The following is a 14065-nucleotide window of genomic DNA, read 5'->3' on the forward strand; positions in this document are numbered from 1 at the left end:
GCACAGACCAAAGTAGGAGGGGTCTGAAAAACCCACTGCTAAATCACCCTGTGTTTATTTATTGCTGGCCCGCAGAAACACCAAAATTGTCCAGCACTGCAAATGTAAAGTGATGTTATTCAGTGACCAGTGTGGATGTTCTTTAATTTGAAATTTGTATAAAGCTAAATATTGTGATTAAAGTTTTCCCAACCAAACTGTGTGCGTTATTTATGTAGAGGAGTTTATTGTGTTGTGCCACAGATAAAGTGGTGTGTGATGTTTAGCGATTTTCTATTACCAATCATCCAAATATATTTCCTGTACACCAGCCTGGTTCTCGCCTCATTTGTAGCTCAGGGGGTGGGATCCAAGGGGTATGATATGCATCAGAAATAGGGCTGAATAAAGAACTGACATTAAACCCTCTTTTGTGTGACACCTAGATTGGGGAAGGAAGGAACTACCTGTGTTGAGGGTGGAATCTCAAACCATTATAGGTACTTTTAGAATGGTCTTCCAGTATCTCCCCCTACGCCCCCATCTGAAAGCAGCTGACTGACTGCATTTTGTGATAGGATGTTTTACTGCATTTTACTGCGTTAAGTTTGGGGCAGGTGGAGGGATGAGGGCAGTGAAAGAAGGGTAGGGGCAGAGTAGAGTGTATGGCGGAGAGGGGTAAAGGCTGGCACACCATAAAAAAAACAGCACAGTAAAATGTGGCAAAACGGCACATGCGGTCAGATGGGGGTAGGCCCCTTTTTGCCCCTAGGAATTTCCTTGGATGCCTTGGCTGTTGATGGCACTGAGTGTTGCATTCCCTTTTTAGGAGTCTCTTCAGACTCCAGGTCCTGGTACTCAGCATCAAACTGCAACATCATTTTGTTTTTCGGTTCTTTTACTTCGGAAGTGTCAACTATTGACCCCGATGTCGGGGACATCGCAGCCTCTATGGGCTACACAGCCCAATGCTGTTCCTTCCTGGTTATCAAAGTTCTTGTCTTGAAATACCAACAAGCCGTGCCCTTGATATCATTTTATTTCTGAAATAGATACAGATTGCAAAGTCAGTTTGTCCTATAGGAAACCGTGGCTACACCCATGGGCGTAATTACTTGGGATTGGGAGGGAAAACTGTTTTGCCCCCCCCCCCCCCCCACCTTTCGTGGCACACCATTTTGTTCCCCTGTGTTGGCAGGGGCCGCTTTGCTTTAGATGTCATGTCCCCTCCAACATTTTCAGCAAAGTTACTCCACTGGCTACAGCACAGGAATAACATTAAAAAAAGAAAATGTAAAAGTCTTTTTCATAAGCTCCTCACTTAGGAAATACAAGAACTTTGAATTCATCAGAAACAATTACATACATTTTTGGTTCTGTTATGGCGCCGTGCATGTTAAGGGATCATGCAGAAATGTTCCTCTACTAGCTGCTTTTCTGAATGAGTTGATGGCGGAAGAAAAAAATGTGAAGATGGAGGCCTATTTGGAGGAACATTTTGGGGGAGCACATAGATGTCAGAGGTGCCCGGTTACTGATACGCTCATGTTGGCGCCTATTTTCAAACTTGAGAATACCAAATACAAATTCTGCACAGCATGTGAATCTAGAATAGATAGAACCTGCAAAACCTGAATAAGATCATTATCTAAGCAGAGCACCACAAACAGCACCTTTAGATACTGATGTTAGACCACTGAAGTGGTGTACCCGAGTACATACATGCATAACCACAACTCGTGTTTGGGTCTTGAGAATTGATTTATACAGGGCTGAGGGGGCTCTGTGAAGTGCAGATGCTTACAGCCAATTAGAATTCCTTCTGCACTTTAGAACATAGCACACTCCCCTATTCTACATCCACCCTCCCCTTTTAGGACAGTTACAAGCTCACCACTCACAGCATATGTTAACTATGCCCTGCTATCCTAAATGGTATGTCGGTAATACAGGTTACGTTGTAAGGACTATTTCTCATCTAATGTCTGTGTGTAACCCATTCCTGATGTACAGTAATTCGGTGCTTCCTGAAGCAATATTAGGCTCCATAAATATCTTAAAATACATTTAAATTTTTTTAAATGAAACTACAATAAACGTTTTCCTCCATTTTCTACTCCTCAAGATCACAATGAGTTGTTATCAGTCACGTACCGCAGCAGATGGCTGGGATGTAGTCTGAGATGATGCATTGCTGTTGGGGGAGCTCCCCTGCCTACTGGCAGCCAAGCTGGCCTGAAAAAGAGCAACAAATAGTTAAACATCAACATAGATAAGCCCTGGTCAAGTATCAAAATGAAGATATTTTAATTGAATCACGCATTATAATAGAGATACCCTGGTACAGCATCAACATAGAGCTATCCCTAAACCCGAAGGAAGCTGGGTTGGGGCAGAAGAGTGAATGTGAAGGGTTTCAACATACCATAATGGACACATGGAGTAAGGGAGGGATGAGATCTGGTCAGTGCAAGTGGACTGTGTTAGAGATGGATGAGACACTACCTAAGGGCTATGGACCAGAACCATTGATCGTGGGCTACGTTTCACTCCGATTCCACACAGTGTTGCAGAGAGGCACTGGTGACACCCGCCTGGGTTCAGATTGGGTGGAATGACTGACATTCTTCCCTTATTAGACCAACAGATTACTGAAGGTATTCTTTAGTTCATTATCAATGTAGCACGCCTTCTTGGTGTTGAGAGGGTGAAGAATATCCTATTGATGAAGGCCTTTTTTTGCCTACTTACAACTAATCACAATTATCCTTCTAGATTTTTTTCTTACCATTTTCAGGGTCTTATAGAGATCAAGTCGACTAGGAAACATCACATTTCTGCACACTTCCTATGGGAGCTAAGCAAGTCACATTCCATTCTAATTTACTGACTTGGTATTCCGTTACCACCCGAATAATGTACATTATGTTGATACCGTACATAACATTTGTATTTTCCCAATCAAGGTGAAAGACAAACCAATACATATCAAAACAGCAACAGGGCACTAAATTTGCACTTGACACTGGTAAGTAATAACTTACCCTTGGCGAGTAAAAATGGTGTTATGTGGGTATGTGGAGAACCAAGTAGGCAAGTGACTTTTTCTGGCTAGCAGCATGTAACTTGACATTTTTTCTTCCAATATCAATACAATGATCATATGCACAGGAACACTTTTTGAATAGCCTGGATGTACATATATATTCTAGAAATCAACAAGCCTGAATCCTTCCACCTACACTGCCAGGTACTTTCCCCCTCTCACTGGAGGTGTACTACGCATCATTACAATCTATTTAAAGAATTTCTAGAAAGGGAAAATTTGCCTCCTATAGTCTCAAGACCCACAATTTATATAGATATTACATACCATTGTCAACAATGGTTTCGGTATACCAGTTCATTATTTACTGCCTTCATCAGAACTATCTTTCGGGTATGTATCTTAAATCGCGTCATATGTAGTATTTGTGTGAATTCTAGTGTGATACTCTAGAGAAAGAGACCCATCTCATTCTCACCTGCAAACCCCCTAGATATCTAGTAAAATGATACTTAGCGGTGACAAGCGCGCCATCCAGTGAGAGATTCATGGATGTGGAAGTATTAAGTTTATGTAGAAACAGTGTTCTATGAACACAGATCATACCAAGTTCATAGGGTTGATTTGAAATTATGAACTTAATGTTAACTGGTTTTTAACTTTGTGATGACAATACTGTGTTTCAAATCAGCATAATCTATATTATATGAATGATATGGCACTCCCTCATTGGCCAATTCCTGGGTATGTGAGCCGGTTTGGCTCTGAAAATCTGTATAGCTGGGAAATTGGCCAATGAGAAGCCTCGTTATTTCCCTGGGCTCCCTTTGCTGGCAACTTGGCTCTCAGTGCGGCTATCACTCATCATGGGAGCGATGCGTTGATGCCCATTCTCTTACCTTGTTAGGGTGGGGGGCACCCTTACTGCTTGAGTGTCTTCATTGGGCCACACCTGGCAGAGACGTCCCCTCTTTTTCCAAGCCTTGCCCCTCCCTCCATGTACGTGGTTGCAGGCAGATTGCCTTTTAAATAAATGTACTTTAAAAAAACAAATCAAGGACATAAAAGCTTTATAGGCCACGCCCTCGGGCCGTACTGGACGTTATGGGCACTGAAGACCTTGTTAAATGCCCTTGCTACACTTGGGCCTTTAAATTAGTCTTCAGGGCTCATATACCCTAGTACTGCCCTCGGGCTAGGTCTATAAAGCTTAATTATTCTGGTAATGAGGTGATAAGGACTCAGTTAAATTAATTGGATTGTTACATATTGTATCTCAGACTAGGATTAGACAGAAGAGGGAAGGGGTTCAGAGGATTTAATCCCAGTGGCACACAAGAATCAATGACATCTCTGTGATGGAAGTGGTGTGATAAGAAGTTAGCAAGAAATACTGAATTCAGTGAGCTAGGTCTTCAGCCTCTAAACACAAAGGTATGTTAAATTGATATTGAATCAAAGACTATGTTGGGTATACTCCCTGCATCCTCAAAAGGTACTTAGTGCTCCTATACATTTTTTTACCAGTCTGCCCAATTGGGGTTACTGGATACATTTAGCTGATCATGGCACAAGGGTGTCTGACAATCAGCACTACAGAACTTTTTTGCATCCTCTTTTCGGACAGAAATGCCAGGGCTGCTGGATAGTCAGAGTGGCTAAAATGCAGGGTATTCTAACTAATCCGGTCCTCGCTTTACAGTCCAGCAAGGGAAACAGCAGAACCCAATAAATTCTGATTCCGTAGGTGGAGCCAAAATCAGGCGATTCGTACAAGTTTGTCTGTTAATGAAACGTCCCAAGTACGCATAGTTCCTTTCGCCATCTCCCTTCCCATAGTAGAAAGACGGGGGACCAACAAGTGAGAGGCATCAGTCCCCATCTATTAAATGGAGAGGCAGATGAGCCAGAGAGAACAATGACCCGTCTCAATAAATTAGGGCGGTTGGGTGGGGGGGTAAGGTGTGGTCAATGTTGGAAGTCTCTAAAACTACTGATTGGCCCTTGGATGAAGGGACTGGCTCTGAGGGCCGATCCACTTGAAAAGTCTCTCCTAATAACACCTCTTCCAAACCCTCACCAGCCATCCAATGGTGCCCTCACACTAAATGTTTGCCAATAAACTGTTCAAATATCACTGCTAAAGTTAGCTGGCTGTTACACACCTGTTGCACAGCTGCCAGACTCTGAAGTTGGGCGCTACTCAAGTGCTGTTGCTGCTGCTGTTGCAGTGCTGCCGTCTGCAGCATGAGGTGCTGCTGCTGGGCTGCATACATCTGCTGCAGGTACTGTGCTGCAGTGCTGGGCTGCCGGTGCAGGGCCTGCTGTATCACCTGGATAGTAGGAATAGACCAAGATTCTTATTAAGCATTTTGCACAGAAAAGTTACTCACATAGAATTTGTACAAATTTCAGAATATACAAAAATTAAAATGTAGATGTAAAACCTTTCCTTGGATCATATACACATCATAGACCAGCTCTACAGCCTTAACTCCAGTGATTTTGACTCAGAATTAAGGTATACCTGAAAGCCATGGAAAATGCATGTTTTCAACAAGGGACACAATTATTAGTTTCAAGGAAGGAAAAAACAAAAATTCTCAAGTTGATTAGCCTTTTTTGAATAATGGGCTAAATTGTGCATCATACAGCACACTTTCTGTGAACAATCGGGTAAAGATCCAGTTTGAAATCAGTTTTGTAGGGGAACTTTTGAAAATTAAAATTCCAATAGATGCAAATTATGAACCGTGCACTGGAGCATTTCCGAATGCATTTTCATTTTGCATTTATGCACAGTATATGCTAGTATAACATGTTCATGCTTGCTGTGCCCATACATTTCCATGCTGGCCGCCCCACTATATATTAGAATTCTATATATGAACATATTCATCCTTGCTTTGCACATAAAGATACCATAAGAAAACATGCCTTAGCTGGCTTTGCCAAGATATGCTTGTATCCCCACATAAGAACATACTCTTGTTAGCTTAGCTTTGCCAAGTGTTTGTCTGGGTAAGGTGTGCCAGACAACTGGAAGGACAAGTGTGGCAATCCACTTAATCGTTTTCTTCACTTTATATTGTGACAGTCTTTATGAGTATAATAAATAAATGATAATTCATCGAGTGGTTTTGAAATGTTCACAAAAGGTAGTCTTTATTCTAAAAATGGTTGAGAAATAGGCCTGTTGCAAATTGTGTCCAATGCATTTCGGTCAACCATCACCATCTTCAGGGACTTTCAAAAATAAAGAAAAAGAAAAACATATAGAAAAACTATTTTTAGACTAGGCATTCCATAAAACTGGGAGTTTTACTTCATTTCATTCTAGGTTAGTTTTACCATTAATATTTTCCAGGCTTCTTACATCTTCTCTTGGTTATTTACACAAGTATGACTTGCATTCAGTCTGGTGCCCTCAATTTTTCTGTAATCCATCATTAAATTCACTAAGGTTACATTTTCTTGTTGTAATAGTGTAGTCACAGTGTTATTGCACAAAAATAAGAGTAAGGGTCATACCTTAATCTGTAAGGGTTGATGTGTTTCTAGGAGGCCTAGCAGGACCTGTATGTCAATATTTATACATTTCAATTGGCGCCCCCATTCTTAAATAGGAGTTCAAAAAGTCCATAGTTTCAAAGTATCTCTTCAACAGGAATAAAGGCTTACCTTATTTTCCATAATATCAGTCAGCAGGGCGCCAGACTCAGTGATGCGCGTGTCTGTGTGTCCTGCCTGTTAATATATGCTCAAAATGGCAAAGGCATGCGTAGCGTGATGAGGTCATCAACATGACGTCATTGCCTGCCGGCGGCCATTTTAAATTGGTCCAATTTCGTACGGTTGTGATTATTTATATGGCATGTTCCTCATGTCATATAGAAACCGAAAATAAAGTTAAACTATAGTTACTAAGTTAGGTAAATATAGTTTCCTTGGGTGACTGCATCACCCACAGTCCCTATTTTCCGGTTACCTACCAGAGTACTCCAAGTCATTCTCCCCGTCCCTCTGATCATCATTTTCCGAACTCCCAGTCGACTGTGACAAAACAGTATAGTTCCCACAATCCCTCCTACTAATTTCAAACCCTACAAAACCCACCCTTCCGAGCTCACCACAACCCCTAGGACGAGGGATATAAATTTTTATGACACTTTTTCCCCATATTGCCCAGCAGGACTTTTAGAAACTATACCCACCCCCACCTTTCCCGACACAAACACTTTCTCATACCGTGAAAGACAAAAGACCACCAAGAAAGCCGTTTACCTGACATATGCCAACACAAGGGTCAGGCAGAGTCAGGCAATTGACAATAACTAGGCACACCTGACGGCCCTTTCCCTTCCCCACAGGGATAAAATGCAGAGCACAAGAGCACACTTCGAGCAAGGCCTAACGCACGAGGAAACCGCAACACCGGCCCGGCAGTTCAAACGGAGGAGAAAGGTGGCGAGACCTGCAGTGACGACGAAGGGGGAAATGCCTTTACCCTTTTCAACTCAGACCTGCGAAGCCTCCGAAATGGAATCACAAGACCGGGTAGTCCAGCTGGCGTGTAGTGTGACAAGTGTCAATGGCACACCGGGCCCTCCCGCACTGATTGCCAAAGCAGGGATAAGCGCTCGCCGCCATGTTGCCGGTCCTGGAATCCCGAGACAAGAAACTCCAACAGTTCAGCACAGCCGGTGAGTCAGAGAAGACAGATAGTAAAACGGAACTGTGCTGGGCCCAAGTGTGATTGAACTTTAAAGAAACCCTAGAAAAAGGTTCAGAAGCAGAGTGGTCAGGCGTTGTGGAGAACCAAGAGGCCTTAAGAGAGGCCCGTGTAAAGTGTCAAAGTAGTTATACGAGGGTTGAGCAAAACCCCTCGTACACTCGAAAGTCTTTGATATATTGGAGAAAACGGAGTTAACTGTATAATGGCTGGCTGGGACTTTAAGGAAAGCCTGACTGGGGGCCGAGACCATAAAGCAAAGAGCCTAAGGGGTCTAAAAAAGACAGTCTGGTGAACTGTGGCAAGTGTGAACCCAATGGAGGGATGCCAAGAGAAAGCTAGGGGAAGGAAACCCTGACTGCTGTAGGTGAGCTTTTGGGACACAACTGGCTGAAATTGAATGGAGACAAAACTGAGGTGCTGGTGGTGGGTTCCCCTCCCAACCCTTCACTGTGGATCTCTTCTTTCTGGCCTTCGTCCTTGGGTCCGGTTCCTTCTTTGAAGGTAAAAAACCTTGTAGTCATTATGTCGGCCAATCTATCTATGTCGGCACAAGTATCTGCGGTATGCCAGATAGCGCACTTTCAGTTGAAAATCTTTAGGAAGGTGCCCCATCTGATTCCAGCAATGCTACATCCCTCAGTGGAAGCAGCAATGATTCTGAGTAGGCTGGACTACTGCATTTCCCTGCACCTATCGCAGCCCTTGGGGTTGAAAGGCCGGCTACAGCGCCTTCAAAACCTGGCAGCAAGGGTGGCAACGAGAACACTGTATGGGTCCATATATCCCCTGTACTGCGCTCTCTTCACTGGTTTCCAGTGGCTCGGCGAATCCAGTTTAAGGAACTCTGCGTTGTGCACCGCGCTCTACATGATCAGGGTGCAGAGTACCATTGTGTTAAATATGAATGTTATGTTCCTAACCGCTCACTGCGGTCAGCCTCCGCAGGGCTGCTGCGTGTGCCTGCCTTCCGCCGATCATGGTTTGTAGGACATGCTTTTTCAATCACAGCAGCACAACTGTGGAATAATCTCCCCCCTGCGTTGAAATTACTCTCTATCCACCTTTCTTTTTGGAAGTCATTGAAGACCTACCTCTTCTGAGCTGTTTACCCCCCCCATTTGGTTTGATGTGTCTTCTGTTCTGGTGGTTTTCTCTCTCAGGCCAAGATGCCCTCGGGCAATCGTGCGCTCTATAAGTTGATATAAAAAAAATGAATAATAAAAAAATAACTCTGATAAGATGAACAAATCTTGAACTGTGTGAGAATGGCTATGTGAACCCGACAGAGGGATGCCTGCGAACTGAGGGTAAACCGTGATATACCTTTGAACATTGTGACGACAAGTGTGAACCCGGCTGAGGGATGTCCACAATGGATAGTTGTTTAAAAGGACATTGAGACTGTTGAATGATCAATTTTTGAGTGAAGGGCTGTAGGGAACCCGATTGAGGGAGGCTAACGTTGCAAGAAGGATCAGAGCCCGGCTGAGGGAGATCCAAGGGGCAACGCGCAATCACCCAACGTGAAAGACTACCCAAGGACGTTTGTTTATTGTTTATAGTACGGCAGGCCTTCTAAGGCAAGAGACTTTGCAGGAAAGATTGGGCCCCAGAAAGTCGGGCATTGTTGAAAGGAACTGTACCTTCGTGCTGGCGAGGCCCATGAGTGTGCTGTGCTCAGAGGTCCTGCCTTGTCCCGTGCTAAAAACGTGGGGAAGGGAGACCCCAGCCCTACCATCCTGACTTATCATTTGATGAACACTTTTTTTCTTATGGACCTTATCCCATATATATATATATATATATATATATATATATATATATATATATATATGTTTATTTATTTATATGGCGCACCATACCCAGGGGCAGTAGGGCGCAGGCAGAAAGGAATGCAAGGCTTACAATGTTACAGAAATATACAATTAAGATAAAATTATAGACATATGCAATTAAGGATTACAGGAATGAGAAATATACAAAACTTTACACATAAAAATATAATATCTATACAAAGGAGTGAAATATACAGATATGTATAGGGCTGTTTGTGGCGAGAACACAGGCCTCAAAGCAGGAGGTATCAGTATCTATACAGAGGTGTAAAATGTACAATTAAGTACAGGGGTTGTTGGAGTTCAAATGACTGATGAGATTCCTTCTAAAGTGCAGGTAGGGTTGATCGGCTCTCAGGTTGTGTGGCAAAGAATTCCAGAATGTGGCGGCTTTCACAGGGAAGCTGTTACCTCCAATGGTGGAGAGTTTGAATCTGGGAATTATCAGACAGTTGGAATTGATAGTTCCTGTTTGTCTAATAGATGACTTTCTCTTTACTTTGTCCATCAAATAGCTGGGGGCAGCATTGTTGAGGGCTTTATGGGTTAGGGAGGCCAACTTTAGTTTGATTTTATTATCGGTGGAGAGCCAATTGTGTTGGCGTCTGGTAGTGGAGATGTGTTCTCTTTTATTAATGCCGAGGGCAGCTCTCAAGGCATTATTTTGTAGGATTTGTAACCTATGGGTAATGGCTTTGTTAGCACCGCTATATATGGCATTACAATAATCGAGCCTGGAGCGTATGAGTGCTCTTGCCAGGATCATGCAGCTATCATTAGACAGGAATGGTCTGCCTGCTCTTATCAATTTGCAGGGTTACGCAGTGGTAGATGCTAGTTAGTTGACCTGTTTAGTGAATGACATAGTGGCATCCAGGTAAAAGCCGAGAGTTTTTACCTCCCTGGATACTTTGATAATGTTACCGTCTATGTTGAATTCGGCATATTCGAGGCCTAATTTGTTGATATTGGTGGGGATACCCAGGATGATGAGCTCTGTCTTGTCATCATTCAGGCATAGGCCATGAGATGCCATCCATGCCTGAATGATGAGATACACCCTGTTCATCAACTCTCTGTCCTTACTGTAATCCCCTGAAAGTGGGAGGAGAATCTGAGTGTCATCTGCGTAGTTGGTGTAGGTGACACCCAGATGATCCAGATCGTCGAACAGAGGTTTGGTGAAGATGTTGTATAGTGTGGGGGAGACGCATGAACCCTGCGGGACTCCGCAAGTAATAGGAGAGGGGTCTGCTGCTGCTGATGGGGAGAAGACTCATTGTTCTCTCGCTCAGAAAGGATTCAATCCATCTGATGGCTTCTGGGGAGAAATGAGTAGCTGAGTCCAGGTGTCTGCAGAGGACCTTGTGGTCGACAAGGTCGAATGCCGCGGAGAGGTCAAGTAGGAGGAGGAGTGCTGTTTTTCCCTTATCCCTCAGATCATCAATTTGGGTCTTCAAGTCAATGAGGGCTGTTCCGTACCGTGTAGTGGTCGGAAGCCCGATTGTCTGGAGCCTAGTAATTTGTGTAGTTCTAGGAATTTTTGGATCTGGACATAGGCCACTTTGTCCAAGATTTTCAGCAGAAAGGGTACCGTGGTGATGGGACGGTAGTTAGTGGGGATGAGGGGATCAAGCGTCTGCTTTTTACGGAGGGGGAGCACCCAGGATTGTTTTAAGTTGGAGGGGATGCTACCTGAGAAAAAAGATGCGTTTATGAGTTTGAAAATGAAGGGCGATAGGTCTCTGGCTGCGTCCTTGATTATGTGTGCAGGGCAAATGTCACCTTTGCAGTTTGAGGGTTTGAGAGAAAGTATTATTTTCTCGACCTCCAGGGTGGTAGTTTTAGAGAAGGAGAATGAATTAGTGTGTGTGCTAGGTAAAACATTAGGCAGAGGTTTGGGAGGGTTGGTGAGGTTTAAGGAGTCTTTTTTTAGTTGGATTTTATTTTGTAGGGTATTTATTTTATCTGCTAAAGCCTGTTGGATGTCTGCGCACCAGGTCTGGTCCTTGGTGCAGGTGTCGGCTGTGGCAATGGGTGACTCAAGTTCCTTCAAAATGGAGAAGATCTCCTTCATGCTCGAGTTGGAATTGGCAATGCGGTTGTTGTAGGAGTTCCGTTTAGCTAGACAGATTTCAGCTTTGTATTGACGCAAAATCGTATCTAGAGTGGCTTTCTTTTCACTGGAAGGGCATAGTTTTCAAGCAGATTCACATTTTCTCTTTTTTAGGCGGAGGGCTTTGAGTTCAGGTGTGTACCATTTATTTAAATGGGTTTTGGGCTTGCTGGTGCGAAGTTTAAGTGGGGCAATTTTGTCCTTGGTATTTAACATAATTTTGTTATATTCGTGAACTAGTGAGTTGGGATCTAGATTGTCTGGCAATGCGTTTAGCGTTGGAAGGATGGCTGGGATGATTCTTTCTACTGTTATATTTTTCCTATTCCTTGTTAGGCTGGGTGGTGCCAGTGGCCCAGTTGTAGTAGGTGGTCTGGAGGTCAGTAAGTTAAATGAGACCAGGGAGTGGTCGGTCCAAGGTAGTGGTATGGTAGAGGAGATGACCGCTGAGCAGTTAGCATATCAGCAACCCAGTCTAGGGTTCTTCCCATCAGGTGAATGGGTAGGTTGACTTTTTGTGGGAGTCCGTGTGATGAGATAGTATTGGCTATGATGGAGGCATGCATGTCTGCTGGATTGTTAAACCCTAGGTTGAAGTTACCTACTAACAGTAATTGTGAGGTGTGTTTCGCATTGTTAGTAGGCTATGCAAATCTTCCTCGAAAGTCCCGAGCGGACCAGGTGGTCTATAGACCAGGTGGATGGTGAGGGATTGGGTGTTTATAGGGAGTTTGGCAGTGAGGGATTTGCACGATTGCAGGGTTTGAGTCGGGGATAGTCTGAGAGCTAAACTTTCTTTAGAGATGATGGCGATGCCGCCACCACGGTTGCCCACCCGGTCCTGCCTGGATATGGTATAGCCATCTGGTATGGCCAGCATTAGAGACGGGCCTGCTGCATTGTGTAGCCAAGTTTCAGTTAGAGCGATAAAATCTAGTTTGTCTTTAAGGATTAGGTCTGCTATATCAAGGGCATGTGCGACCAGTGATCTTGCATTATGGAGAGCTCCTTTATAGGAGTGTTCTTCCGTTTTTTCCGGGATGTTTGTATGAGAGATTGGTTTGGACTTAGTTCTGGGGATGGTGGGACTTTTGGTGGTAGGTGGGGCAGACGGGTGGTTTAGGGCGATGGATTTTCTGGTATGGTAGCCTTTAGTTTCTTCTTTGGAATCAGAGAGGAGTCTTCGGGGCGGCTCATGTAGTTTAGACGGTCTAGCGCGAAGCTTGTTGTTTCTTTCGGTGGTATGGCAAGGCCGGGAGGCAAGGGTTGTAGGTCCTGACCTGCAATGATACCTTGGGCCAGAAGGGTCAAGATAATGGCTGGCTATGTAGGAATCATTACGAGGACTGGTGGCTAACTGAGAGGGGGGGGGGGGCTCCTGAGTCGGTATCCTGAATGGGAGTATCAGGGGATGCGAGCGTGGCCATCGCACAGAGGGTGAGTAATACAGTTAGCATATATATATATATATATATATATATATATATATATATATATATATATATATATATATATATATATATATATATATATATATATATATATATATATATATATCTCCATATACATTTTTTTTATTTGACAAGACGCAGGACGGCATTATTATTATTTGATGGTCATAGCTTGCTCCCATCTTAGATTTAGGTTTAGATTAGGCATTTCTGTCACCTATTTATACAGTTTAATAAACACCCTTAAACTGTGATCACTTGTTTTGGTCTTTACTGTTGCCACCATGAGTTCCTTGCACAGTACTTGGGGAATTATGGTACTTGAAGTCCCTAGTAAACAAAGTAAGTTTTTCTGTTATTTACAACTTTCTAAAGAAGTGCCATAAGGGGAAGTCATGGGACTTAAGAACTGTATTCCTCATATCACTTACTATTCAGATGCTTCCTTTCACTATATGTTTGGGAGTTGGTGGCGACTTTAGTTGTAGTGTCAAAAGAGAAATTATATCGTGCCTCCTATTGCAATAAATATATGTATATTGGCCTACGCCAAGCTGCTCGAAAGTCGCTTGCAAAAGAATCCGTGTTGCAAGGTCCTGACCTTTAGATCAATGTAAGCCACCATTTTAGGTCAATCCGCCATTTTAGATTTGCTTTGTAAAGTCACCCTGTGAGTTACAATGGTGGACGATGTCATTCCAAGAATACAACATGGCCGTCTTGACCTCTGTACATAGCTAAATATGTAACTTGCCTGCAGGCCACTTGTTGAGGTCGTGAACTGAGGCCTTGTCCTTCGTTGACCTGTGTGTAAGGGATTACTCGTGCAATGAAACTAATCCACGAGTATACTATAAAGACAATGTATTCAAATACTGAACGTAGAACTCTTGTTTAACAACA

General features: G+C 43.5%; 1 protein-coding gene across 6 annotated transcripts in view; it reads right to left on the reverse strand.

Annotated features, from left to right (window-relative positions):
• PHC2 (polyhomeotic homolog 2) overlaps positions 1-14065 on the reverse strand; it is a 1003431-nt gene that overhangs the window by 464876 nt on the left and 524490 nt on the right. For all 6 annotated transcript variants that reach the window (XM_069610853.1, XM_069610856.1, XM_069610854.1 and 3 more), the window contains 2 exons: positions 5191-5358; positions 2134-2214 (listed from right to left, as the gene is read on the reverse strand). In XM_069610853.1, the coding sequence (XP_069466954.1) occupies positions 2134-2214; positions 5191-5358 (249 nt within the window). The remainder of the gene's footprint in view (positions 1-2133; positions 2215-5190; positions 5359-14065) is intronic.

Source organism: Ambystoma mexicanum, chromosome 8, assembly GCF_040938575.1.
Source record: "Ambystoma mexicanum isolate Mex_15411 chromosome 8, UKY_AmexF1_1, whole genome shotgun sequence".
NCBI lineage: Eukaryota > Metazoa > Chordata > Amphibia > Caudata > Ambystomatidae > Ambystoma > Ambystoma mexicanum.